We start from the raw sequence: 26318 nt of genomic DNA on the forward strand, positions 1-26318 counted from the left end.
AAATATTTAATCTAAGATACTTTTACCCTGGGATTAGCTATGTATGTTTTTTGAGATTTACAAAATTCAGAGTGGAAGTCATAGATAATGCTGAGGGTTGTTTTATGATGAGTATGAGTGAAACTGCTTCCCTTGTCAGCCCACATATACTGACCAAGTGTCTTCAGTGTTGAGTAGAGAAAGGATAGAAACCAAATACGTGTTTTACCTAAGTACGGGCTGCTTATTAAAGTCAGAAGATAGGGAAAGACAAACTGCCACAGGAAAAGACAGAGGGACGATATCAAGAAAAATAAATACAACTCACTCACCACAGTAAGGTGTCCTTTATAACATGAAAATGAGATAGAAACACGAGGACAGCTTCTTTTGAATTTGTGCCTCATTGAAGAAAGAGTACAAGCAGAGGATAAGGGTGGAGGTGTTTTGAGCATGTTCCCCGTGCTAGATGGCACACTAGGGATTTATGCAAAGTTGCTTAAGCATCACGCTCAGGCCTCACAACAACCTGGCCAAGTGCAGGTATTCCAATCCTATTTTGCAGATAAAGAAACAAAGATTCAGAAATGATATCACCTGCCCAGCACAGAGAGCTAGTGAGTGGCAGAAAGTCCAGACTGTTTCCACTACACCATGCTACAAAAGGAAACCTGGTGGCACAATGGTTAAGAGCTACGTCTGCTAACCAAAAAGTCAGCAGTTCAAATCCACCAGGCCATCCTTGGAAACTCTGGGGCAGTTCTACTTTGTCCTGTAGGGTCACTATGAGTTGGAATCAACTCGATGGCAATGGGTTTTTTGAGTATACTACAAAAAGTACTGAGACTACTGAAAAAAAGTGGTATATCCCACTCAAGTTAAACTAAAAATGTCCACTTGTGTTTTTCACTGCTCAGCAGCAAGGCCTAGCTAATTTCCAATGCATTTCTCTTTGACTTTTCTGCAGTGGCAGTATAGATTTGCAACACCACAGGGTACTATACAAAATAAATTTTGTAGGAGTATTTTCATTTAATTTTTTCTAAATAATTAATGAGAATGCTTCTACAGTATTTATACCAACCTAGATTTTGGCAGGGCATGACCATACATGGAATCTTCCGGAAAAACAGATCCACTAGGAATTATTTTTCCTTACAGATTTTGACTAGCCCCGGTTTTTTTTCAAGGCTCTCTCTCCCTGCTGGAGAGAGAGGCCTCAGGGCAAGTGTGAAAGCCTTGCATATTTTATCTTGTTTGACTACTGCCCTTAGCATTAAATATTTCACTAAGATATCCAGTGTAACTCTTCAGAGCCTGAGAGAAGCTGGATTTGGCCAGACTAAGAGAATCAGTCTAAAGATACTTTAATGTGTATTTCTTTAAAACAAACAAAACAGCATACAGCATTGTCCGAGTCACCTAGTGCTGCTCTAACAGACGTACCACAAGTGGATGGCTTTAACAAAGAGAAGTTTATTCTCTCACAGTCTAGTAAGCTAGAAGTCCAAATTCAGGGTGTCAGCTCCAGGGGAAGGCTTTCGGTCTCTTCTGGTTCTGGGGGAAGGTCCTTGTCAACAATCTTTCCCGGTCAAGGAGCTTCGCAGCACAGGGACCCCAGATCCAAAGGACACACTATTCTCCTGGCTCTTGTTTCTTGGTGGTATGACGTCCCCATGTCTCTCTGCTCGCTTCTCTCTTTTATATCTCACAAGTGATTGATTTAAGACATAACTTAATCTTACAGATTGAGTCCTGTCTCATTAACATAAGTGCTTCTAATCTTGCCTCATTAACATCATACATATAGTGGCAGGATTTACAACACATAGAAAAATCACATCAGATGACAAAATGGTGGATAATCACACAATCCTGGGAATCATGCCTAGCCAAGTTGACATATATTTTTGGGGGACACAGTTCAGTCCATGACAAACATCATAGCAGTTTCTGTAGGTATTTTATTGAAGAGATTGACTAGTTTATTTGAGGATAATTACCATCTTCTTACCTAGCCTAGCATTTGGCACTTAGAAGGTCCTGAATAAATGTCTTTTAAATCAAGTTAATACATTCAACCTGGAATAATAGTGTTTCCCGAGCTATTTCTTTTTCTTGTTTTAATTCTATGATTGCATATTTTTCTAATTCTTTCTGATTTAATTTGTTTTATTTTTCATTTTGCGCTTCCATAGGGGGCCGTGTGTGTGCATGTGTTTCTCTCCTTTGATTTTCTTCTCTTAAAGGTATTTAACCCACATAAGACCTTTTCATTGGCACAAGTCAATAAACGAAGGGAGAAGAGGAGGAAACCTTTTTTCTCAGCTTCAGTCTTAGCTTTCTTCCAGTTATTTCTCAGAAGGTCACAAATAGGATGTGTTTTGGAAAGAGAATGACACAGGCCCTTTTTCACTCAGCTGTCTGTCCTTTTGTGCCTGCCTGGGTTGAGTCCACATTTCCAGATTCAAGTCACAGGGAAGCCTGTGAAGTGTCTCTTGCTACTGGCATTTCTTGGAAAGCCACTGCAGTGACACTCTCAGCTTGCACTTCACTGCTGACCTGCTGCAGAGGGAAGGGGGTGTTGGTTATGTGTTGGCAGATTGGATGAATTGGAACTAGGGAATGTTTGTTTATTTAATAAGAGACCATAGACACACAGAGAAGAGGACGTGAGGGAAAAGTGCAGGAATAATGAGGAAACAGCCGTCTTATTCATGCATCAGGACTCCAAGCAGATTATTTTAAGCTTCCATGTCCTATCTGGACTGGAGGGCTGTGACTGCCTAAGAGGAGGAACAAATCACTGCTAATGGAAATGAAGATACTGAGAGGTTCCCCGGAGTTACTGTGACCCTTTAGCCTTTACATGGAGGGAAAGAGGACTCTTTAATATTTTGACAATGACATGTTACATTGTTTTTCCTTAACATGTCAAAATTTAATTATGAAAAAATTTGCTACATTGATTTTAGTTTTGTTTGTGGTTTTATTCAATATGTCCCCCAAATTCAAGGAAGAGCTGGGTAAATGTTCACCAATGCATTTCCCTCTCCCGAAAAGCAGTAGCACAGAGAGCTACTCTAAAAGCCTAAGAGACTTGAAGAGAGCAAAGAGATCTCGTTTGCGGGAAGTAGAAATGGTTAACCACTGGTGATCTCCACTTGCTCTTGGCCTTCAGAGCAAAGCCGTTACACGCATGTGGAAGGTTCCGATGTTAGGGTCCCCAGAGCTCACCACCGTTGTCAGTAAAAGTTGGAGAAACATACTGACAGAATGTTTTCACTTTCCTTTCCCGTAGCCCTTGTTTTGTCTTTAAATGCCTGTATTGTTTTTAAAAAGCTAGGAGATAATAGGGAAACAGAGTATATAGCTGAGCAGGGACATTTTTCTTACATGATATATAATGAATGTATAATACTGGTTACATGTTTTTTAAAAAGCTCCTGAGTAACACAATGGTTTGTGCTCAACTACTAACCAAAAGGTGGGCGGTTCAAACCCACCCAGCGGTGCCACGGAAGAAAGGCCTGGCAGCCTGCTTCCATTAAGATTAACCCTGTAGCCCAGAAACCCTGTGGAGGTCAGTTCTACACTGTGATCCCTGAGGACATGAGTCAGAGTTGATTCGACAACAGGTTACATACGTTAACTTGATCCTAATGAATTCGGGGGTACAATTGGAGACTTTTTTATATAAATAAAAATGATATTGCTTGATAGCCTTTGGGTTAATCAGTTTTCCTTGCACATGAATGATGTAATGGTTTCACGCAGTGCTTCTCAGACTTTGGTGTGCGTACAGGTCCCCTGGGATCTGGCCAAAATGCAGTTTCTGATCGTCAGTGAGGCCTGAGAGTCCGCATATCTAACAAGATCTTAGATGATGAAGATGCAACAGGTCGAAGGGCTAGACTTTGACGAGCAAGGTTTTAGATTCACTAGGGTTTCGAACTGTCTTTGAGGTCACCTGTGTGTACAACTGTTTTAAAAAATCGATTGACATCTTCTACCAGCTTATATATTTTTATCCAACTAATTCAAACCAAACGAAAACAGCTGCCATTGACTCAGCCCTGACTCGGAGCAGCTCCACGTGGTTCAGAGCAGAACTGCGCTCCCTGGAATTTCCGTGGCTCTGACCTTTCAGAAGCAGATTGCCAGGCCTTTCTTCCGAAGCAGCTCTGGGTAGATTTGAATCGCCAGCCTATCAGTTAGTAGCCAAGCACTTAATTGTTTGCGCCACCCAGGAACACGAACTAATTAACTTTCTTTTAATCTGCTTTTTGTCTCTTTATGCTAAAAGTAAGTATTTCATTCAAAGCTTGTGAATTTTGAACTACGTATGCCATATAGAAAATTGCATTTTCATAACACGTTACATCAAACTACAGGACAACTTTCCATGGTTTAAACAAACCACATGCACTAACAGGTCGTATTACAAAAGTTCGTGTATAAATTCGGCTGTACTCTGGGGACCATAGTTTCAGGGACATCTAGGTCAATTGCCATCACAGAGTTTATTAAGAAATGTTCTGCATCCCACTTTGGTGAGTGGCGTCTGGAGTCTTCAAAATTTGCAAGTAGCCATCTAAGATGCATCAATTGGTCCCAACCCATCTGGAGCGAAGGAGAAAGAACAACACCAAAGACAAAAGGAAAATATTAGCCCAAGAGACCAAAGGGCGACATGAACCAGAGACTCCATCAGCCTGAGACCAGAAGAATGAGATGGTGCCTGACTACCACCAATGGCTGCCCTGACGGGGAACACAACAGAGAGTCCCTGACGGAGCAGGAGAAAAGTGTGAAGCAGAACTCAAATTCATGTAAAAAGACCAGACTTAATGGTCTGACTAAGACTGGAGGAACCCCTGAAGCCATGGCCCCCAGATGCTCTGTTAACCCAGAACTAAACCCATTCCCGAAGCTCTGTTAACCCAGAACTAAACCCACTCTTCAGACAAAGATTAGACGGTACGTTTTTTGGGGTTATAAAACATAAAATAATACTTGTGAAGAGTGTACTTCTTAGTTTAAGCAGATACATGAGACCAAATGGGTGGCTCCTGTTGGGAGGCAAGATGAGAAGGCAGGAAGGGCCAGGAGCTGGTTGGAAGGACATGGGAAACCCAGGGTGGAAAGAGGGAGTGTGCTGTTACATTATACGGGTTGCCGTTGCTGTCACATAACAATATGTGTATAAATTTTTATATGAGAAGTTAACTTGAGCTGTAAACTTTTCACCTAAAGCAGCACAGTAAAATAGTAATAATAATACATGTAAAACAAACAAATTATTTGGTACTTGGAAAGTATTTTTCATAGAATTAAGGTTACACCTACTTAGATCCTTGTGCTTAAACATAGAGTAGCTAAAGCTACCAGAAGAAATGATGAAATAAAGGCTGAACAGAAGGTTTCAAAGAGCAGCTCAAGAAGACAAAGTATCATAATGAAATGGGCAAAGACCTGTTAGAAAACCAAAATGGAAGAACATGCTCGGCATTTATCAAGCTGAAAACTGAAGAAAAAATTCAAGCCTCGAGTTGCAATTTTGACAGATTCTATGGCCAAACATTGAATGACGCAGGAAGCATCAAAAGAAGATGGAAGAATACTCAGAGCCTCAGTTATCAAAAATAGTTGGTTGATGTTCAGCCATTTCAGGAGGTAGCATATGACCAAGAACCAATGGTATTGAAGGAAGAAGTCCAAGCTGCACTCAAGGCACTGGCGAAAAACAAGGCTCCAGGAATTGACAGAACACCAGATGAGATGTTTCAACAAACGAATGCAACGCTGGAAGCACTCACTCGTCTATGCCAAGAAATTTGGAAGACATCTGCCTGCCCAACCAACAGGAAGCAATCCATATTTGAGCCCATTCCAAAGAAAGGTGATCCAACAGAATGTGGAATTTATCTAAGGATATCATTAGTATCATACGCAAGTATTATGCTGAAGATAATTCAAAAACAGTTGCAGCAGTACATCGACCAGAAACTGTCAGAAATTCAAGCCAAATTCAGAAGAGGGTGTGAATGAGGGATATCATTGCTGACATCAGATGGAAAATGGCTGAAAGCAGAGAATACTAGAAAGATTTTTACCTGTGGTTTATTGACTATGCAAAGACATTCGACTGTGTGGATCATAACAAATTATAGATAACATTGCAAAGAATGGGAATTCCAGAACAATTATGCTATGTGAAACGTGTGCATGGACCAAGAGGCAGTTGCTTGAACAGAACATGGGAATACTTCATGGTTTTCTTTCTGGTGTGCTAAAACGAGTCATACCATAATTTAAAGTTAGTCGTCTGTCCTCTTCAGAAATAGGAAATTATTTAGTGCCCTCAAAAATTTTTCAAACATTTTAAATTTAATAATGGTTATCTCCCTCTTCTCCAGGTTTATAAGCATCACAGAACTGTTTTCCACAGCATACATTATTTTTTACTGGTTTTTTTTTTTTTTTTGGACCTTTCTTCTTTCCATGTTTATTAAAGAGCATGGAGCGTCATAAAATTTCAAGATAAAAAGAAGCGTAGATGTTATCAAAAAACAAAATCAAACCCACTGCCATTGAGTCAATTCCAACTCATGGTGACCCCATAGGACAAAGTAGAACTGCCCCATAGGGTTTCCAAGGCTGTAAATCTTTACAGAAGCAGACTGCCACATCTTTCACTAACATATCAGTTAGCAATCCAGCACCACCAGGGCTGCTCACAGACATGATGGACCCTCAGTAATAACTAATGAATGGGCAGTTGGACAGACTGAAGCACAGAGAGATTAAGTGACTTGCAAGTGTCACACGCTTTTTTTCTAACGATCTTCTAAACTGTATTCCAGATTTGAATATTGGCAGCTCAGGCCTATTTTGAAAAATCCTTTACTGAATCTATGTGATGCCCTAAGCAGGCATTTTCATATTCATTATCTTATAACTACTACAGGCTTTTTTTTTTTTTTAAGTGTTCTACATTCTTAATATATATTCTGCAGATCAAATTCCAGAAGAGAAAGTTATCTTAACAAAGGATCCCCTTACCTAAGAGATGATACAACCATATTTGGACACTGTAGAAAAGTTCATTTCTTGTATAATTTTCCAACAGCCCATAGTTGCAACACTTTTTCCAAAAACTGCCCTTGTTCTCACTCTACACGCTCAGGCTGAGCCAGCAGAGCTCTGTGAATTGTTCCCTCTAGGGCAGCCCTAGATCATGGAGCAGTCAGGCCCAACTGTCATGGGGTATCTCTGAGGCAGAACTTACACTCCAGAGGAACCCTGGAGAATCAGGCTGAAGCAGCCACCCATAGGACTTTGGCCTAAGGTGCACCTTTGCTTGGCTTCCTCCCTTTGTCCTGCTTTCCCTCCTCTCTTACTGGTTTCCCCGGAGCACATGTCTTTATCAATCACTTGCATGCAAATCCTTCTTAGGGTCTCCTTTAGGGAACCCAACCTAAGCAACCGTCTACTTGAGCTTGCAATACTAAAGAAATACCGATGAGTACATGAGTGTGCTGTTCTGTTTGTTTTGTTTTGTTTCTTTTTCTGGAAGAGGGGGCTATTTCTACTATTCATTTTGTGATAATTTCTATATGATTGAATTATATCTACAAACCAAACAAAACTCATTGCTATTGAGTCAATTCCAACTTACAGCAACCCTATAGGACAGGGTAGAACTACCCCAGAGGGTTTTCAAGAAGCAGCTGATGGATTCGAACTGCTGGCCTATTGCTTAGTAGCCAAGCTCTTAATGCCACCAGGGCTTCATATCTACAAAAGTAGAAATGATATCCCTCTGTCTCCTTTGATAGTTGTCTAAACATATTTATATCCGCTTTATGGAGAAAACCAACGTATATTTTAAATTTGGATTATGGAGAAAACCAACGTATATTTTATACCTAGCACCATTGAATGCTTTACGGAAGAATTAAAGGGACTTACAAAAAACAAATTTTTTTTTTTTTTTTTACAAAATAGTCTATCATCACTTCCTCTGGGCCCTCTGCAGACCACTCCTTAACGTGCAGTAACTAAGAAAACATGCTTAATTATTGCAAATAAGTGAATTCAACTTTGATTTCAATTCCAGGCTCCATGGTTCCCTTTTCAATGCGGATCTTACATGCGGAACTTCAGCAGTATCTGGGGAACCCCCAGGAGTCACTTGACAGACTGCATAGAATGAAAACCATCTGCAGCAAGGTACAGATTGCTCCACAGTGGCCTATTTTTGTCAGTTTCCCCTCTTGATTTGAGAATACGCTCTTCCTTTGCCTTCCTAACAGCAATAAGGAAACCCTGGTGGCGTGGTGGTTAAGAGCTGCAGTTGCTAACCAAAAGGTAGACAGTTCAACTCCACCCCGCACTCCTTGGAAACCGTATAGGGCAGTTCTACTCTGCCCTATAGGGTCGCTATGATTTGGAATCAACTTGACGGCAATGGGGTTTTTTTTAACAGCAGTAAACATCCTACTTTGTTTTCTGTCTGTCCGTGCATCCCACCCTAACGACCATCACCACGTTTTCCTTCAAAAAGGGAAGGTGACCTAACTCCATGCAACCATTGTATTCATTGTTCTTGCTGAAATAATTTTTAGGGGCCCTGGATGGTTTTTGAACCCTAAAATCCTTCTTACTTGGTATTTACTACATAGCAAGTGGGAAAGTTTTCTCTTACATAGAAATCACATCTTGAATGTGCATCTAGGCTGCCAGTTGAAGTACTTACATGTGCCATACCATTCTTTCGTTCCACAAACAGTTATCAAGCACATACTTTGTGTCAGACAGACACTGGAGCACTGTTTAAAGAGATGATGATTAAGAATCCTCTAGAAGCAAAGCATATTATACTGTGTAATGATAACCATCATTCGTAATACTGACTCATCAATTATTAATACAGGATTCAAAAGTGCTTTCTGAATTTTTCTTGGTGGTGAGTGAAGTAACTATTATGTGGAAGGCACCAAACTGTTACAGCAACAGAAGATCAAATTATATACACTAAGTGGCATTAGGAAGAAATGGGGGATTTAGAGTCTTTGCCATTTTCAGGCTGTGGACAACCCTACACTCTTAGATTCTTCATCTTCAGGATAGGAGTAATATTACCTCTCCTGTCTACCTCACAAAGCCACCCATAATCTATCGTCGTCAAGTCGATTCCGACTCATAGCGACCCTATAGGACAGAATAGAACTGCCCCATAGAGTTTCCAAGGAGCACCTGGTGGATTTGAACTGCCGACCTTTTGGTTGGTAGCCATAGCACTTAACCACTACACCACCCGGGTTTCCCACAAAGCTACAAAAAAAAAAAACACAGTATAGTTAAATTAAATAATTTATGTGGAAGTGCTTTGAAAACTCTAATAACAACCAGTTATTAGAATCAGCAGCGCAGTGTAATTTTTTGAAAAAAAAAAAATTATATTTGTCAAATTCCTTCTTTCAAATATCAGCTGCTCTTGATAGAAGTATTATCTACTTCTAAGACAGTGGTGTTATCAGTATTACTAGTGAGGAAGTCAGTGTCCTTCCTTTCCTGCATATAAGCTTGCCTTCCTAGGTACCTTGTTATCCCTAGACTTTATTAGCTTCCATTTTTCAGTACGGAAACTTAAAAGGAAAAAAATGTTTGCTTTCTTACATGGTGATCAGCTGATGGGAAAATAGTTTTACCACATTTTTTTAGATTGTACCACCTTTTTTTCTTGAATCTTAGTAAACACAGTAAAGTATATTTATTTTCAGAAATAGGAATTATGTAACTTGATATTGAGAAATTCTAAATCAGTAGCCTTCTTATCACATTACCTCTGAATCACATTGGGGGAAATTTTTATAGTGTTTGGGATAAAAATTTCTGAGTCTTAGGGTGGTTTGAGGGTGGAAGGATCAGGGCAATTGAAATAGCTTTGTGAATATGTTCTCCTGGACCTAAAGTATTTCATAGTTTTAGTATTAAGCTCCTTGTATGCATAATAACCTGTTGCCGTCAAGTCTATCCTGACTCATAGTGACCCTATAGGACACTGCCCCATTCAGGTTTCCAAGGAGCGGCTGGTGGATTCAAACTGCCAGCCTTTTGGTTGGCAGCCGAGCTGTTAATCGCTGAGCCACCAGGACTCCTGTACGCATAATAGAATGTAATAATTGAAGGAACTACTTCCCACTAATTGTGGAGCAGGAAGGGGGAAAAGATGGGTTAAGCAGTGGAATCTTCCCACGGTACTGTTCTAGGCTACTTTTCTTTATCTTACCTAAAACAAACACTATGAATCTACCATTGTTCCTAAGCATTTTACAAATATTAACTCATTTAATCCTTATAGGTTTCCTATGAAGTAAGTGTTATTATTACCCAGTTTACAGATGAAACTGAGCCACAGGTTAACTAACTTGCCTAAGATCCCACAGGCAGAGTTTGAACCCAAGCAATCTGACTCTAGCTGGGGTCCATGCTCTTAATCATTGTCGCATCTGAAGTGAGAAAGACCTAAAGAGTCTTTCTTCTCTTCCACCCATGCCAAAATTTCTGTCCATGTAAATGAGGGAACTGTTATTATGTTCAGTGGTGAATTAAATCTGCTCAGACAACCCCTGTGATGAACGTTTGAAATACCCTCTCCCAATGATTGATGTCTGTAGATGGGGTCAGTCTTCTGCTTCCTTGGACTGGAGTCCTTCCTCAGACTCTTAAGGGTGGTTTCATCCTGCAGTGACCAAGTAATGACTGTTGACAGCTAAGAGTGGGGAGGATAGACACAAAAGCAGAAGGTTTGGTCACAGCATAGGAGCATTCATCTTATGCTGACACGGCTTTGAAAAAGCAAGACAGAGGGAGATAAGAATTTAAGTAGTGTAGGGACCCTGCTATCTCTTGTGAGGTAAAAGGTGGTGCAGGCCACACCCCAAAGGAACTCCCTTTACACTGGATCAGGGATGTGACCTGGATAAGGGTGGTATTACAATCCCACCTTAATCCTCTTTAACATAAAATTATAATCACAAAATGGAGGACAACCACAAAATATTGGGAATCCTGGCCTAACCAAGTTGACATATATTTTGGGGGGAACACAATTCAATCCATGACAGTGAGTTTACAATCTAATGGACAAGGCTTGTTTCAACCAGTCCTTTTTTGGTTCGTAGCCATTCATCATGGTCATCTGGAGTTAAAAAACAGAAATTTCTATTCATGCTAGAATTTATTTACTCAAGAAGTGAAAAATTTAGAAACAATAAAAGCTAATGCACCACTATTGTGATACTATTGATTTGGTCAATTAAAGTTAAGAGAATTGAATATGTTACTTCCATTTAGGTCTGCCCTTTGGCATGACCACTGATTCTCTCCGGTTTCCAATTGTAAATGATAGGCTAGACTGAAAAATCCCTAAGGTTCCATCTAGAATTAGGATTCTGGTTTTTTAGGTCTCTCATAACTCAAGGGATACCCTTGGAAAGATTTAGACCTACAAATATCTTAACAAGAGTTTGCCCTATGTGGACTATACTCTTTCCTGTTTTGTTTAGAGCACTCACCATGCTTGACCCCCACCCAAGTGCAAAAGCTGCTCTCTTCTTGGCTCAGCTTACGGTGTTAAACATGGGTGCTGATGGTAATGGTAGTGATGGCAGCCATCAACATGTATTAAATGCTCACAGTGTAACAGGCACCGTACTTAATATTTTACATGAATTATCTCAAATAATGCTCAAAATAGCAGTACAAGGTGATATTATCATCCCTGACTTACAAGTGAGGAAACTGAGCTTTGGAGAGGTTAATTACTACACAGAGTACTACAGTTAGTTAGTTGTGGGGCTTGCCTTAGATGTCAGGTCAGATGGCTCCAGAAACATCATTCTTAACAACTCTTCTTGTACTTTATCTGTAAAATTCCTTTTTCCTCAAATGTGATGTATTCCCTGATGTCTGTGTAAAGTAGTGTTTCTAAACTTTGGTCTTAATGTGTCACCTTGACAGGGCCAAACATTTTAGTGGCTACCTACTATGCTCGCTTCTGCCAAAAATTGGTATCCGAAGGTACAGAGAAATAAGGAGTTTTCAAACGGGTGAGGCTAGTCAAACAGGGAAAAGCAATTAGCTGAGAATGTTAACCATCTCCTTCGATGGCCTTTTCCGCTAATTCCTCTTGCCTCAGTTCACCTTCCTCATGCGTGCACCTTTCCTGCTTTGCCTCACACCTAAACTCAGAGACAGTACATCAGCCTGCGTCATGTACATACTTACTCAGGCTGGCTCAGGAAGCCATCACGGCAGCGGTCTTGCCTAATAGTTTTAAGTTGCTGTCATTGAGCCAGACCACACACGGATCACAGCCTCTAGCGCCCTTGATAACCACTCCTCACAGGGAGAGAGCTGAATAGGCAATAGTCCAGTATTGGTGTTGTACCAGGTGGCAGTCAGCTGGCCAGTAGCCTTGATGTTGATCTGAGATACTTAACTCAAGGACATTCTGCAAAACTAGGGTTGTTATTTCCAGAAAGAAAAAAGAAGCAGATAAGTTATTCGGTTCCCCCAAAGAACTCTCTCTCACTTCTTTTCATTGCTCGCATGGCATCTGTTGTGGACCTTCCAAGTAGTTGTTCCAGGCTGGCGGTCAGGAATGATTTTAGAATCAGATGCTTTGGGAGGGGGTAAATAAAGCAAGAAGCCCAACTAGGACAGTTAAAAGTTTTCATCCTTTAATGATAAAGTCAACTAAGACAATTCCAGTTGCTTAGAAAATGACTACATTTGCCATTTGTATAGATGTATTTTGAGCCCTGCTGTCTGATCATTGCCACTCCAGCAAAAGTCAAATCTTCTCAGGTTCAGTTCCCAGCATGGATTTCCCAAATGAAAAGAAACAACCTTATGTGACAGCCAAAGTGAAGTATGCGAGGGGGGCACGGGAACAGTTGGGGGTAGATGAGAAGCAAAACACCTGCCACCCGATTACACTTATCCCAGTTGAGCCAGCATTTTCTCTTTGTGGCTTTGAGCTCAGTCTCTCAGTTTCCTGGAGAAGATACTTAGATAGAAATCTCCCATCGTGACTAGAAGGACCCCAGAGGCCATGGTCCCCCAACCTTCTCTTAGCCCAAGACAGGAACCATCCCCAAAGCCAACTCTTCAGACAGGGATTGGACTGGAATATGGGATGGAAAATGATACTGGTGAAGAATGAGCTTCTTGGATCAAGTAGACACATGAGACTATGTTGGCATCTCCTGTCTGGAGGGGAGATGAGAGGGAAGAGGGGTCAGGAGAGGAGAGAGAGTGGAGGGAAGGACTGTGCTGTCTTATTAGGGGGAGAGCAATTAGGAGGGTATAGCAAGGTGTATGTAAATTTTTGTATGAGAGGCTGACCTGATTTGTAAACTTTCACTTAAGGAATAGTAAAAATTAATTTAAAAAAAATCTCCCATCGCTTCCACTCTGTGCTGCTCACTGGCCTCAGAGTAGCATGGTGTAAGATTTTGTGGTAGGCTCACGCAGAAGTACTAGCGGTAGAAGTATGCTATAACACGAGATGTTGTGGTATGATGTGGTTTCCAAATGGTGATATCAGCCAAACAGCAGTAACATGGAAAAATGTTTATGGCATAATATTAATTTTCAAAGCCAGCCACAGAATTATAATTTCAGTGTGATTTCAACAAGTAAACAGTGTACATTAAAGGAAAAATACACCAATATGTTCATTCACGGTATTCACAGAGTAGTCCAGAGTATTGATTTTCTCTGCTGTCTTTGGATCACTGTGGGACAAGTAAAAACCATTTAGAGAATTAGTAAACATTTGGTTCGAATATAATTACATCAATAAAGACTAAATATACCATTATTTAAAATAAGGTTTTCAGGCCTCCATGGTTTGGAAAAAGTAACGACCTTCACTGCCAGGAGTGGCAGGTGCCCTGGCCCAGTGATTTCTGCTCCTCTTCCCTGCTTGCTCTCCAGGTGGTCACCACCTCTAGAGCCCAAGAGAGTTTTGCAAACCAGTTGAGAAAAGAATTAAGTGAACACATTTCTAAAAGCTATTTGCATATGTACATATAATCCATAAATAAAAAACACCAAACCAAATCCAACTCATAGCTACCCTAGAGGACCGAGTAGAACTGCCCCATGGGGTTTCCGAGTAGCAGCTGGTAAATTCGAACTGTCAGCCTTTTGGTTAGCAGCCTGAGCTCTTAACCACTGAGCCACCAGGGCTCCAGTCTGTGGATAGTGATGCCAAATTAGCTTGAGGTTTAGTTCATCACTAATTCGGATGTGCCCAGGGTAGTCTTGAGTTCAGCTCCATCCCACCCTACAATTTATATAGCTTCCACCCACCCCAGTTCAGCTTGGTTGAGGGTACCAGGTTAAAAGAAATGCTTATTTATAGCTGAAGAAGACAGATGGTAAGATACATTTTTGTGCACTCTGGAAAAGCATCCACAGATTTTTATTTCTTTAGTGATGTTTGCTAACAAGGTAGCAATCGCAGCATTTTTTTCCAGGAAGGATTAATATTTTTTCTTTCTAAAATGGATTTCTGACAAATGGACATATCCAATTATGTTGTTTTACTTGTAAACAAAGTTAAAAATGTAAGAAAGAGCAGCCATTACCAGTCATCTTACTGGCCAGCTGCTCAGAGAGACACTGCAGGTGGGCGGCCATCAGTATGCTGAAAACGTCCAGGTCGCTGCCACGGCCTCCTCCGACCCAGTCAGTTCAGTTGCCCTACTTTTCTGCTGCTTCAGCAGGGAACAAATTGATTGTGGCTTAATCAGATAAGATGGGAATGATTGGCAAGTGGAGAGAGTAATTGAAAGATATAGTGAGGTTGCCTTCTGCTTCCTGAATTGAGGTGCATAGCTGCCCTTTGCCATTGAGGTTTACACTCCTGGGACCCTGTGTGTGCTCAGAATACTCCAGCAGAAGCAGCAGACAGGGATGTCCTTTGTCATCATGGTATGCCATGAAGATTTATATCCTGATTCAGATCCCAGTGGAAATTCATACCTTTAGAAACCTCCAGATTGCATCATTGCAAAACACAGGGCAGGTATTTAGGGATGCCCAGCAGTTCCACTTGGCAACGTCAACCTGGTATAAAATCAGATGCACCAAAAGGGAATGACAAGGCCACAGAAGTTAGCAGATGATTCAGCCGTGAGGCGTGCGTGACGGCCCAAAGGAAAATCGGCTCTTCACATGGTAAAAAGATTTTAAATTCTGCAGTCCTTTCCTTGTTTTTCTCAGCAGTGTTTATTCTCTCACCCCATGATTTGAATGTAAAGAAGAAAGATTTTTTTTCAAAGTATGAAGGCCCAAAAGTTTTATCCCTTAGGCAGTGGCTGTGAGATAGGATTTCGGGTCAGACTGGGTAAATGTTGCCGAATCCTGACTCTGGCATTTACTAGCTTGAGTGGCTAACTATTCAGCCTACCGAAGTCTCAACTTCTTCACCTGAAAATGAGTAAGCTTTGGCTTGTTGTGAGAAATAAATCAATGAAACATATGTATGACTTAGCACAGTGGCTGATACATAGTAACTGTTTAATAACTAGATGCTGCTCCATGAAACCCATTTTAACTTTGGAAGATATCCTTTCCAAACGGTTGGTTCTCTAGGAGACTATTGTGGGAGATGCATAGGATCCAGGACTTACCAAAGCAATCTCAGAGAGTCTGGGGCAGACCTTGCTGTAGGCTTTAGTTTGGATTAAAGTAGATCTACTTTAGTGAGTCCTCAAGTCCTTAAATTAGTGCCAGCTTTCCTGTGGTCCGTACATTAGGGTGCCTCATGGATGAAACCAGCTCCCTAAATCTTTACCACCTCCGCTCCTGCTACCCACACCAGTCAAACGGAACAGGGTACAAAGGCTGCTTTCTTGAAAGCCTTACTACAAACTGTTGTCCAGAACCACCAGCATTGCTAGAACATTGTTAGAGGTACAGAGTTTGGGATCCCACCCCAGACATATTGAATCAGAGGCTGCATTTCAAAATATCAGATACTAAAGTGATTCATATGCACCGATCTCAATGAGCTTCTCCCAGAATTTCCAGAGACAGATGTAAATGTGGCATTCCTTGTGGGCTGGTGACAGTTGTCGTGAACCCAGAAATGTTTGTAGCTTGTCTACAAAAACTGTCAGTTGATCACTGTGGACACTTTGCTCTACCACCTCCCCAGATAACTGCATCTAAATCAGAATACAGGTAGTCCCCGACTTGCGATATATTTGAGTTATGATGAACGGCACTTAACGACCATCCGTTTTGTTTGTTTTCTCATCTCATCATTAGTACTGTGACTACATACAGTGACATCGGTGTCAGTGCACAATCTGCTGAGGTTATCGTTGTCAGGTGTTCGCTCACACATGTCCAATTTTATGATTTACTGTTCAGAACACTGTGTACAGCCTGGTCTACAGTGACATCGGTGCCGGGAGTTGTAACAGACAGAAAGTTGGACAATGTACAGTTCTAACGACATACAACAATTGAACTGCACATGCGCCCGATATCCATTAAAACTCCAACTTCATTGTTACAGCACTGACACCGATTTCGTTGTAGACCAGGCCTATAACTAAACAACCCGTTGCCGTCAAGTTGATTCCGACTCATAGTGACCCTATAGGCCAGAGTAGGACTTCCCCATAGGGTTTCCAAGGCTGTAAATCTTTATGGAAGCAGACTACCACCGTGGAGCAGCTGGTGGGTTCAAACCACCAACCTTCTGGTTAGCAGCTGAGCGCTTTAACCACCAACTTTCAAAGAGATTTGCTCTGCATTACTCTTTCATCCCTAGAATCCTTTCTGTATATAGTACCCTTAGAATCTTTCTGTAAATCCTGTCGTTCCCTCAGTGGCTTCTCACTACACCTCAAATAAAATCTGCACTCCTTACCATGGCCTATAAGTCCCTGAGAAATTCAGCCACCACTCAGCTCACTAATCTCCATTGTGCCACCCTCTCTCTTTCTCTTCTCTCACACTGGTCTTCTTTTACTTCCTTGGACCCACCAAGTCCTTTCCTATCTCAGGGCCTGTCTTAGTCATATAGTGCCGCTATAACAGAAATACCACAAGTGGATGGCTTTAACAAACAGAAATTTATTCTTTCACAGCCTCGGAGGATAGAAGTCCAAGTTCAGGGTGCCAGCTCCAGGAGAATCCTTTTTCTCCCTGTCAGCTCTAGAGGAAGGTCCTTGTCATCAATCTTCCCCTAGTCTAGGAGCTTCTCAGCACAGGCAACCTGGATCCAAAAGACGTGCTCCACTCCTGGTTCATCTTGCTTGGTGGTAATGAGGTCCCTCTACTCCGTGTTGGCTGTTCTTACATTTCAAAAGAGAGTAACTCAGGATACAACCTAACTTTGTAGATCGAGTCCTGCCTGATTAACATAACTGCCTGTAATCCTTCCTCATTAACATCATAGAGGTTAGGATGTACAACACATAGGAAAATTACATCAGATGACAAAATGGAGGACAGCCACACAATGCTGGGAATCACGGCCTGGCCAACGTGACAAAGATTTTTTGGGGACGCAATTTGCCATGGATTGAATTATATCCCACAAAAAATGTGTGTATCAGTTTGGCTGGGTCATGATTTCAAGTATTGTTTGATTTTCCTATATTTTGTAAATCCTGCCTCTATGATGTTAATGAAGGAGGATGAGTAGCAGTTGTGTTAGTGAGGCAGGACTCAACCTACAAGACTGTGTTGTGCCTTGAGGCGATCTCTTGAGATATAAAAGAGAGAAGTGAACAGAGAGACAGGGGAACCTCATACCACCAAGAAAGCAGTGCCAGGAGCAGAGTGCGTCCTTTGGACCTGGGGTCCCTGCATGGAGAAGCTCCTAGTCTGGGGAAAGATTGATGAGAAGGCTGACAGAGAAAGCCTTCCCCTGGAGCAGACACCCTGAATTTGGACTTCTAGCCTACATTACTGTGAGAAAGTAAACTTCTCTTTGTTAAAGCTACCCACTTGTGGTATTTCTGTTACAGCAGCATTAGATGACTAAGACACAGTTCAGTCCGTAACAGGGCCTTTGCACATGCTGCTTCCTCTCTCCCTAGCGCGCCCTTCCCTGCTCATTTCTGGATGGCCCTTTTTGCCTCTCAGGCTCTCAGTTTCTGTATCACTTCCTCAGAGAGGCCTTCCCTTCTCTAACATCCCCTCTTCAGTAGGTTCCTTTCCTTCACTATTTTCTATCCTTGTTGTTGTTGGGTGCCGTTGAGTCAATTCTGACTCATAATGGCCCTGTGTGACAGAGGAGAACGTGTTCCTTAGGGTTTTCTAGGCTGTACTCTTTATGGAAGACAGATGGACAGGTCATTCTCTCTCAGAGCCTCTGGGTGGGTTCCAACAGCCAACTTTTCTTTTAGCAGCCGAGCGTTTAACCATGACCCCAGTGTTCCCTTTATATATACTGTATCATGATTTATAATTTTGAAATCTAGTTCTTATGTTTTCTTGGGTTTTGTCTGACTTTCCCACCAGAATAAAATCTCCATGAAATCAGAGAACTGCCTTGCTTACCATTGTTCAGCATAATGCTAGCACATAAAGGGTGCCCCATAACATACATGGAGCGAAAGAGAGTGAGTGAAGAAACAGACAGGCACATAAACAATGGTGTTAAAATAACGTGGTAAGATCATGATAGAGATAAACCTTAGGTGCTCGGGGGCAGAGCAGAAGAACATTTCAGCCAGCCTAGAGGATCAGAGTGTTTCCCAAGAGTTAACAGAAGAGCTTAGCCTTGAGACATTAGCAAGAGTTTCTCAGGTAGGGGAAGGGATTCCAGGCCAAGCAGACAGCATCATAAAGACAAGAAACAGCGTGGAGCATGTAGGGGGAAACGCTAAGCCATTCAGCTCTCCCAGATCCTGACATACAGTGTTATCAGAAGTGTGTAGGGGAAACGCTAAGCCATTCAGCTCTCCCAGATCCTAACATACAGTGTTATCAGCTTGGAATAAGTTGGTTTTTTTGGTGTCTCTGGGATCTCCGAATGGTGCCGTCGCAAGCAACCAGATGCGTACTTTTGAAGCTTCAGGGAGAGATCAGGGTGAGAAATCGTGGCATCACTGGCATGTAATTAATAGTTAAAATCATAAGGAGCCCGTAGAGAAAGGAGACTGATGTGAAAGGAGCAGGTGGAAGGAGAACCTGAAGAGTAGGGTGTCATAGAAGCCTTCAGAGGAGTGACAGAAACTGAAGAGGATCGACTGGGCTTCGCACTTGGAATATCACTGAGGAGAGTGAGGTGGAGAAAAGGGACTTTACACTTCTGTAATGTTTGAATTTTTTATGAGCCTATTATTACTTTTTAAAAAAAAAAAAAAAACTAATTAAAAAAAAAATCACAGCCAAAGCAATTTTCTTGTCCTCTGCTGTCCTCTGCACCTCCAGTTGGCCATCTCAGTTGGCAATAGGATCAGTCACTCGAGGGCGGTCAGTTTCACACTGACTACCATTCCCTCCAGCCCTCCGTCAGCCCTCTTGTCTGAAGCCTTCCTCTAGAGCAATAAAAAACATTCACCTTTTCAAGGGATTTTTTTTTGTCTTAAAAGCACAGGTTTTTAAATTACAAAATAAATACAGAAATCATACATCTCCTACCCCTACAGTGCAAAATTGTCTGCTACACCTTAACAAGGTGTTATGGTCACATTGAGACATGAGAGCTGATACTTGGCACTAAGGAAAAAACTACTAGGCCCCGAAATAGGGAGCTCTGGTGGCACAGTGGCTAAGAGCTTAGCTGCTAACCAATAGGTCGGCAGTTTGAATCCACTGGCCTCTCCTTGGAAATCCTATGGGGCAGTTCTACTGTGTCCTGTGGGGTCACTAGGAGTCAGAATCGACCCGATGGCAACAGGTAGCCCTGTCTGCACCACTGCTTAGCTGGCACCTTTGATTATAGCACCTTCAGTCCCTGGGTTTCTTACATGATACTTGACACCTGTGCTTGCTTACATCTGTCTCTTTAGGAACATGCACTCATGGATTATCGAGCACCTCTGGTGTCAGTAATGCTAGGTACAGGGACGACGCCCCACGAGCAAGACAGACATACATAATCCCTCCCCCAGTGCAGCTTACATGCTAATGAGGGACACTGACAAGCATTAATAACTACTAGTAAAGTAACATGAGTCAAGAGTGGGTTTGGTTACTTTCAGTGTCCCATTTTACTTGCATTCTCAAGTCCGTTTTATTTAAATTTGGTGAGGCTGAAAGCAACACCTTCCTCTTTGAGGCTTCTTATCAAATAAAGTAGTCATGGCCACCATTTTCTTGGTTACATGGATCCTGCTCCCCGTGAGCTTTAACATGCCTCTACTTTTTCAGAGCATTTTCCAGAATGAACTGGGTTCCGTGTCACCTGCCTTTGCCCTCCGGGGAAACAAACACAAGACTACTGAGCAGTTTCCGATTTAGATCTGGACCCTGTGACAGAAGGAACCAGGAGGAAACTGCAACCGTCGCACATTTGCATACTAAACAATTTCAGGCTTTTCCTGCAATACCTGTAGGTTCTAAATAATTCATGCTCTGGGGTGGAAATGTTTCCGTCACTTTCCTTTATAGAAATCGTCTTTTGTCAATCAATGTAGCTTTACTTTACAAATCCAGACAACTGCCTCTAGATAGACGGCAAGATAGATGCTGTCTATCTAGAGACTGCCTACTATTTCTGTTCACTTTACTCAAGGGCTCACTTCTAAACCAGTCAGGGACCTATTAATATCTTTAAATAATGCACCCTAAAAGAGGATCAGAAATTTTATTTAACAAGTTTATGCCCGTTTCTAGTACAGGTGTTTTATAGGAGCGTATTCTCTCCTTTGCCATTTCTAGCTGTTCCCCCCTCTAGTGATGAAGCACCTATGGTATTTTAACCAAAATAATGCACACCTTCTGCGTTTGTTTGCTGGCCACTCCCTACCCCCTCTTCCATCCCCCTTCCCCCAGGTATTTTTGTAAACTCACTGGGCTAATTTTTTTTTACAGCAACATGTGGAAGAGGGTAGGCAAGGCAGTGCTTGTGGGGGGAGGGCAGCCAGCAAACAAACACAGAAGGTGCATGTCTTTTGTGTAAAAATACAGTAAACGACCCAGGCTTCTGCCGACATTCCATTGCCGTTCTCTTACATCCCTCACCCCAGCCTGAGAGAGGGCTCAGTGTAGAGGAAGAACTATCACCTTGCTTGGTATCTCTAGCTCATATCTCTGTACCTTCCCCAGCTTGTGCAGATACATACCAAGAAATAAATGACTCTAAAAAAAACATGAAGCCATAGGTCTGGAATAGAAAAGAAGAAAAAGCTGCTGAACAAATGAGAACCTCCTTCCTCCTCTTTAGTCAGCTTTTGGTGTCTAAGCTAAAGAAGGAGTTTCTATTTCTATCAGCACCCTGACATAGGGTGGCAAGCTATTGTTCTTTCTTTTCCAGAAATTTTTCTCCTCTGGTTGCCACTCTGAGCTGTCTCGCTCCTCCTCATGTCAATTAATTCTTCCTATCCCAGCTGCTTAACACCAGAAATCCTCTCTTCTCTTCCCTCTTACTTCCTAAGAGACATTCTTCCAGCTTCTTTACTTCTGTACTTCCTGTTCTATCCTTATCAGCCAAGAAAGTAGTAAGGCTTGATCCACCCTTGAATCAGTTTAGGCTAAAGATAGCTGTGTGGTCATCTAGTGCTGCTATAACAGAACTACCACATGTGGATGGCTTTGACCAAGAAAAGCTTATTCTCTCACAGTCTAGTAGGCTACAAGTCCAAATTCAGGCCACTGACTCCAGGGGAAGGCCTTCACTCTCTGTCAGCTCTGGAGAATGGTCCTTGTCATCAGCCTTCCCTTGGTCTGGGAGCATCTCAGCACAGGAACTTCAGGTCCGAAGGACATACTGTGCTCCCACTGCTGCTTTCTTGGTGGTATGAGGTCCCCCATGTCTCTCTGCTTCTCTCTTTTATATGTTAAAAGAGATTAGCTTAGGACACTATCTAATCTCGTAGATCTCATTAATATAACTGCCACTAATGCAACTTATTACATCACAGTGATAGGATTTACAACACATAGGGAAATCACATCAGATGACAAAAATGGTAGACAGTCGTACGATGCTGGGAATCATGACTTAGCCAAGTTGACAGATATTTGGGGGGAACACAATTCAATCCATGACAATAACTATGCCCCATAAAAAACCAAACCAAACCTACTGCCATCGAGTAGATTCCGACTCATAGCGACCCTATAGGACAGAGTAGAACTGCCCCATATTGTTTCCAAGGAGTGCCTGGTAGATTCGAACTGCCAACCTTTAGGTTAGCAGCCATACCTCTTAACCACTGTGCTACCAGGGTTTCCAATAAATACCCATTGCTTTTTTGGTTAGCAGCCATAGCTCTTAACCACTGCGCTACCAGGGTTTCCAATAAATATCTACCCGTTGCCGTTGAGTAGATTGTCACTCATAGTGACCCTATAAATAGGCTATGGAAACATCTCAGAAGTGCTGGGACATTTTCTGCGAAAAGATATTCTCATGACTCAGCAGTGTTTCGTGATCAACCACAGTGGTGAGACACACAGATCAAATACACATCTTACCCTCAAGATCTCTACAGTCTGTCTCAGGGATTCTGATGTCTCAAGCCTGGGTGAAAAGTCTTTTGTTTTGTTGTTAAATGCAGATGCCTTCCTTTGCATCAGAGTTTATGACCCTACTGAATCAGAATGTCGGGGCAGGGACAATGTCATCTTTAGTTTCTATAGGCTCTACTGGTGAATCGGAGGCTCAGGCCCATTCACAATCCTTGCTTTTCTTCTCCTGTAATTCTTATCCCTTCTCTCGTTTCCTATCCTCCCCCTTCTAACCCGAGGGAATTTAATTTAATGGTAACCGTTTCTGTTTTTATGATCATTTGTCTTTTGACAAATGAGCTAAAAAATGGTATTTGACCTGGTTTAGACCAACTAGATTCTTCTCCTCAAGGTTATAATTTTAAACCTCAAGTGTGTCCTCTGAGTCATCAAGGTAACATCAGATAGCTATTAAGGGGTGGCGGGGGGTGGGGGGTGCCTTCGTCTTCACAGCAGTTTGCCCTCTAACTTGTATTAAATAATGAGTATTGCTAAAGGACTCTAGAGTAGTTGAGGAAAGGTCCAGTTTTGGCCTGATGATTGCGTAGACTGGAGAGCTGGGCAGATGAGAAACCAAAGCAGGTTTCTTCATTATGCTGCACACCTTGCCACTTGAGGGATGGGTAGTAGTTTGGGGAAATGTTAATTGGCAACATGATCTAACAATGAAAGGATTTTCTTTTCCCCAAAACCAGATGGTCTAAAGTCCATAATCACAGTACTGTAATATAACCTTTTTTAGAGTGACATTTTTTTCCCTAGCAAATAGTCTTTCCTCTTAAACCCTTTTTTTTCTCGTCATCCTGTCCTTCAAAAAAAATTTTTTTTTCTCTATCCAAACTACTGGCAACAGCTCCTTTTCTTGCAAGGGAAACCAACAGCTTCTCTTAGTTCAGTTGACAAAAGAAGCAACTGAAAGTTATTAACCAAACAGTAAAAACTGTGTCAAGTGACAATTACACAAAATTTATTTTGTATATTAAAAGAGGCAGCAGCACCCTTGAGGCATAAGACTGCTATTTACACAGAACTTAAAAACCATTCTCATGTATAACATACTTTTTTTTTTTAATAAAATAAAATGGTACAACCATTGTAGAAAATAATGTGACAGTTCCTCAAAAAACTAAAAACAGAATTACCATATGACCCCGCAATTCCACTCCAAGGTACATACCCGAAAGACTTGAAAACAGAGACTGAAAAAGAGACTTGTACACCAGTGTTCACTGCAGCACTATTCACGATAGCCAAAAGGTGGAAACAACCTAAATGCCCATCAGTAGATGAACAAGATGTGCTCCATATATACAATGGAATACCACTAAGCCAGTAGGAGAAATGCAGTCTTGATACGTGCTGTAGTAGGGATGGAGCCTGAAGACATTATGCTGAGCAAAATCAGTCAGTCACAAGAGGACTAATATCGTATGACCTGACTTATAGAAAAAGACAAGAAAAGGCAAAGGTATAGAGACCAAAGTTTATTAGTGCTTACCAGGGGCAGGAGGGCGGATTATTGCTTATAGGGTCGCGATGAGTCAGAATTGACTCGACGGTAATGGATCTGGTTTTTTTTTGTTTGTTTTTTTTTTTTTGGTATTGCTTTTGGAGTACTGAGTTTCAGTTTACAGTGGTGGAAAAATACATTGATTAAGGGTAGGGGTTGCATAGCCCGTTATTACAAGTGCTGTCAATAAATCACACACATACATGGCGTAAGTTGTATGATAGATATATTTATAACGATGACAAAAAAAAAAAGTAGCTGCTGAGGCTGCCATGGGATTTGGCTCCCTGGTTTGGAGGTTTAGGGTTATCATTTTATGGGACATCCCAGTTAATTGGCCTAAAAAATAATGTTTAGTGCTTCTGTTCTGCCTCCTAGTTCTTTGCCTAGTACCTGGGGCCTTAAAAGCTTACAGGCAGCCATGCAAGGCACACCAATTCTCTGTTCACCTGAAGCAACAGAAAAGGAGAGTAGGGAATGGGAGGAGGATATGGAATGTGTGGCTAATTGCCTTCGTGAACAACTGCCTCCTTTGAACACTTGTGATCAAAGATTCTATAGAAGAGTCCTGATCAAAAGGGAGAAAATGAAGAACAGAATTTCAGATTTTCATAGACTGCAGACTTCCTGGAGCCATGAAGTTTAGATGAACCCCTGAAACGCCATGAGATAATCTTTAAATCTTAAACCAAAAATATCCCCTGAAGTCTTCTTAAAACCAAACAATAGTTTAGCTTAACTAGTAAAAAATATCTGCCGTGATCATTTTGCTCTTTTAAGAACTATATGGGATCAAACTGACAACAGTAACTGGAAAGATTAGATAGGAACCTTAGGGAGTAGTGAGTTTATGTTAATGGGAGAAGAACAGTTCAGAGAAGGACCACGAGAATGGCTGTACAACTGAAGACTGTAATCAATGTCACTGAATTGTATATGTAGAAACTGTTGAATCTGTGTATGTTTTGCTGTGTATATTCTCAACGAGAACAACAATCAAATACAATTAAAAAAAAATAGATGTGTGTGTGTCTGTGTGTGTATCCCCTGTATATATCTCCTAACGCATTATGGGCATCATAAACCCGAACTCCACCATCCACTAGAGAACAGGTTTCCCTCTTCCTTTACGCCGTGGCTCTCAGTCTGGTAGTAACCAGCAATGTTTTAAACGTCTCCGTGTGAGACATTCCTTGACAAATTGGTTTCCATACAGAGAAATTTACTTTACCTAGAGTATATCAAGACAAAGACTAGAAACATTCATTTTTTATGATCTTGTTGATCTTCTTTTAAATTCCTTCAGATTCTAACAAATTTGGAGCAAGGCTTAGCTGAAGATGGGAGCATGAGTAACATTACACAAGAGAACAGACAAGGTAGGTGGGTGATATTCTTTTTTAATTAAATAATTATCAAAAGCTGTAGCCCCCTCCCCAAAGTTTTTTTTTTTTAACTTTCTCTCATTCTCCTTTCATTTTGCCTTATTCAATAATTCATTCACTCATTCACTTTCTCGTTTCTTTTTCCACTAAGCCAAGGGCTATGCTCCCACGAAGTCCACCACCTGGTGGGAGAAGACATACGTTAATCAAATAATTGTACAAATAAAAGTGAAATGACAAGCTGGGCTAAGTGCTATGAAGAAAGTTGTGTGATTCTGAGAAAACATGTAGGAAAGGAACCTGCCTAGACTGGGGAATCTGAGAAGCCTTTCCTGTGGAAGTAATGCTTGACCTGAGATCTCAAAGACAAGTTGGGGTTTAAGCTAGGGGGTGGGAAGGGGGGATGGAGTATACAGCCTTGTGGCATGAGGGGGCATAGTACTAAAAGCAAGCTGGTGAGTCAGTTGGAGAGTGTTACAAAATGAGGCTGAAGAGAAAAATAGGGGCCTCGGCGACTACACTAAGGATATTGGTCTTTATCTTAAAAGCAATGGAAATCGTGAAAGGGTCAGCTCCCAGCTGGGGGCATGAGCAGATCTGCATTCTAGCTGCGATATGTTGAATACATTAGGGAGGGGATGAACCGCTAATCATATTTCAAAACCCAACTCCGATATTACCTCCCCAGAAAGGTCCCCTCTCATCTTAATCACTCCTTC

General features: G+C 41.6%; 1 protein-coding gene across 4 annotated transcripts in view; it reads left to right on the top strand.

The window, feature by feature from the left end:
* Positions 1-26318, top strand: part of TRAPPC12 (trafficking protein particle complex subunit 12) — a 114233-nt gene that overhangs the window by 59039 nt on the left and 28876 nt on the right. For all 4 annotated transcript variants that reach the window (XM_049902974.1, XM_049902977.1, XM_049902975.1 and 1 more), the window contains 2 exons: positions 8102-8214; positions 25521-25593. In XM_049902974.1, coding sequence (XP_049758931.1) covers positions 8102-8214; positions 25521-25593 — 186 coding nt within the window. The remainder of the gene's footprint in view (positions 1-8101; positions 8215-25520; positions 25594-26318) is intronic.

The sequence above is a fragment of the Elephas maximus genome, chromosome 12 (genome assembly GCF_024166365.1).
Source record: "Elephas maximus indicus isolate mEleMax1 chromosome 12, mEleMax1 primary haplotype, whole genome shotgun sequence".
NCBI classification, from domain to species: domain Eukaryota; kingdom Metazoa; phylum Chordata; class Mammalia; order Proboscidea; family Elephantidae; genus Elephas; species Elephas maximus.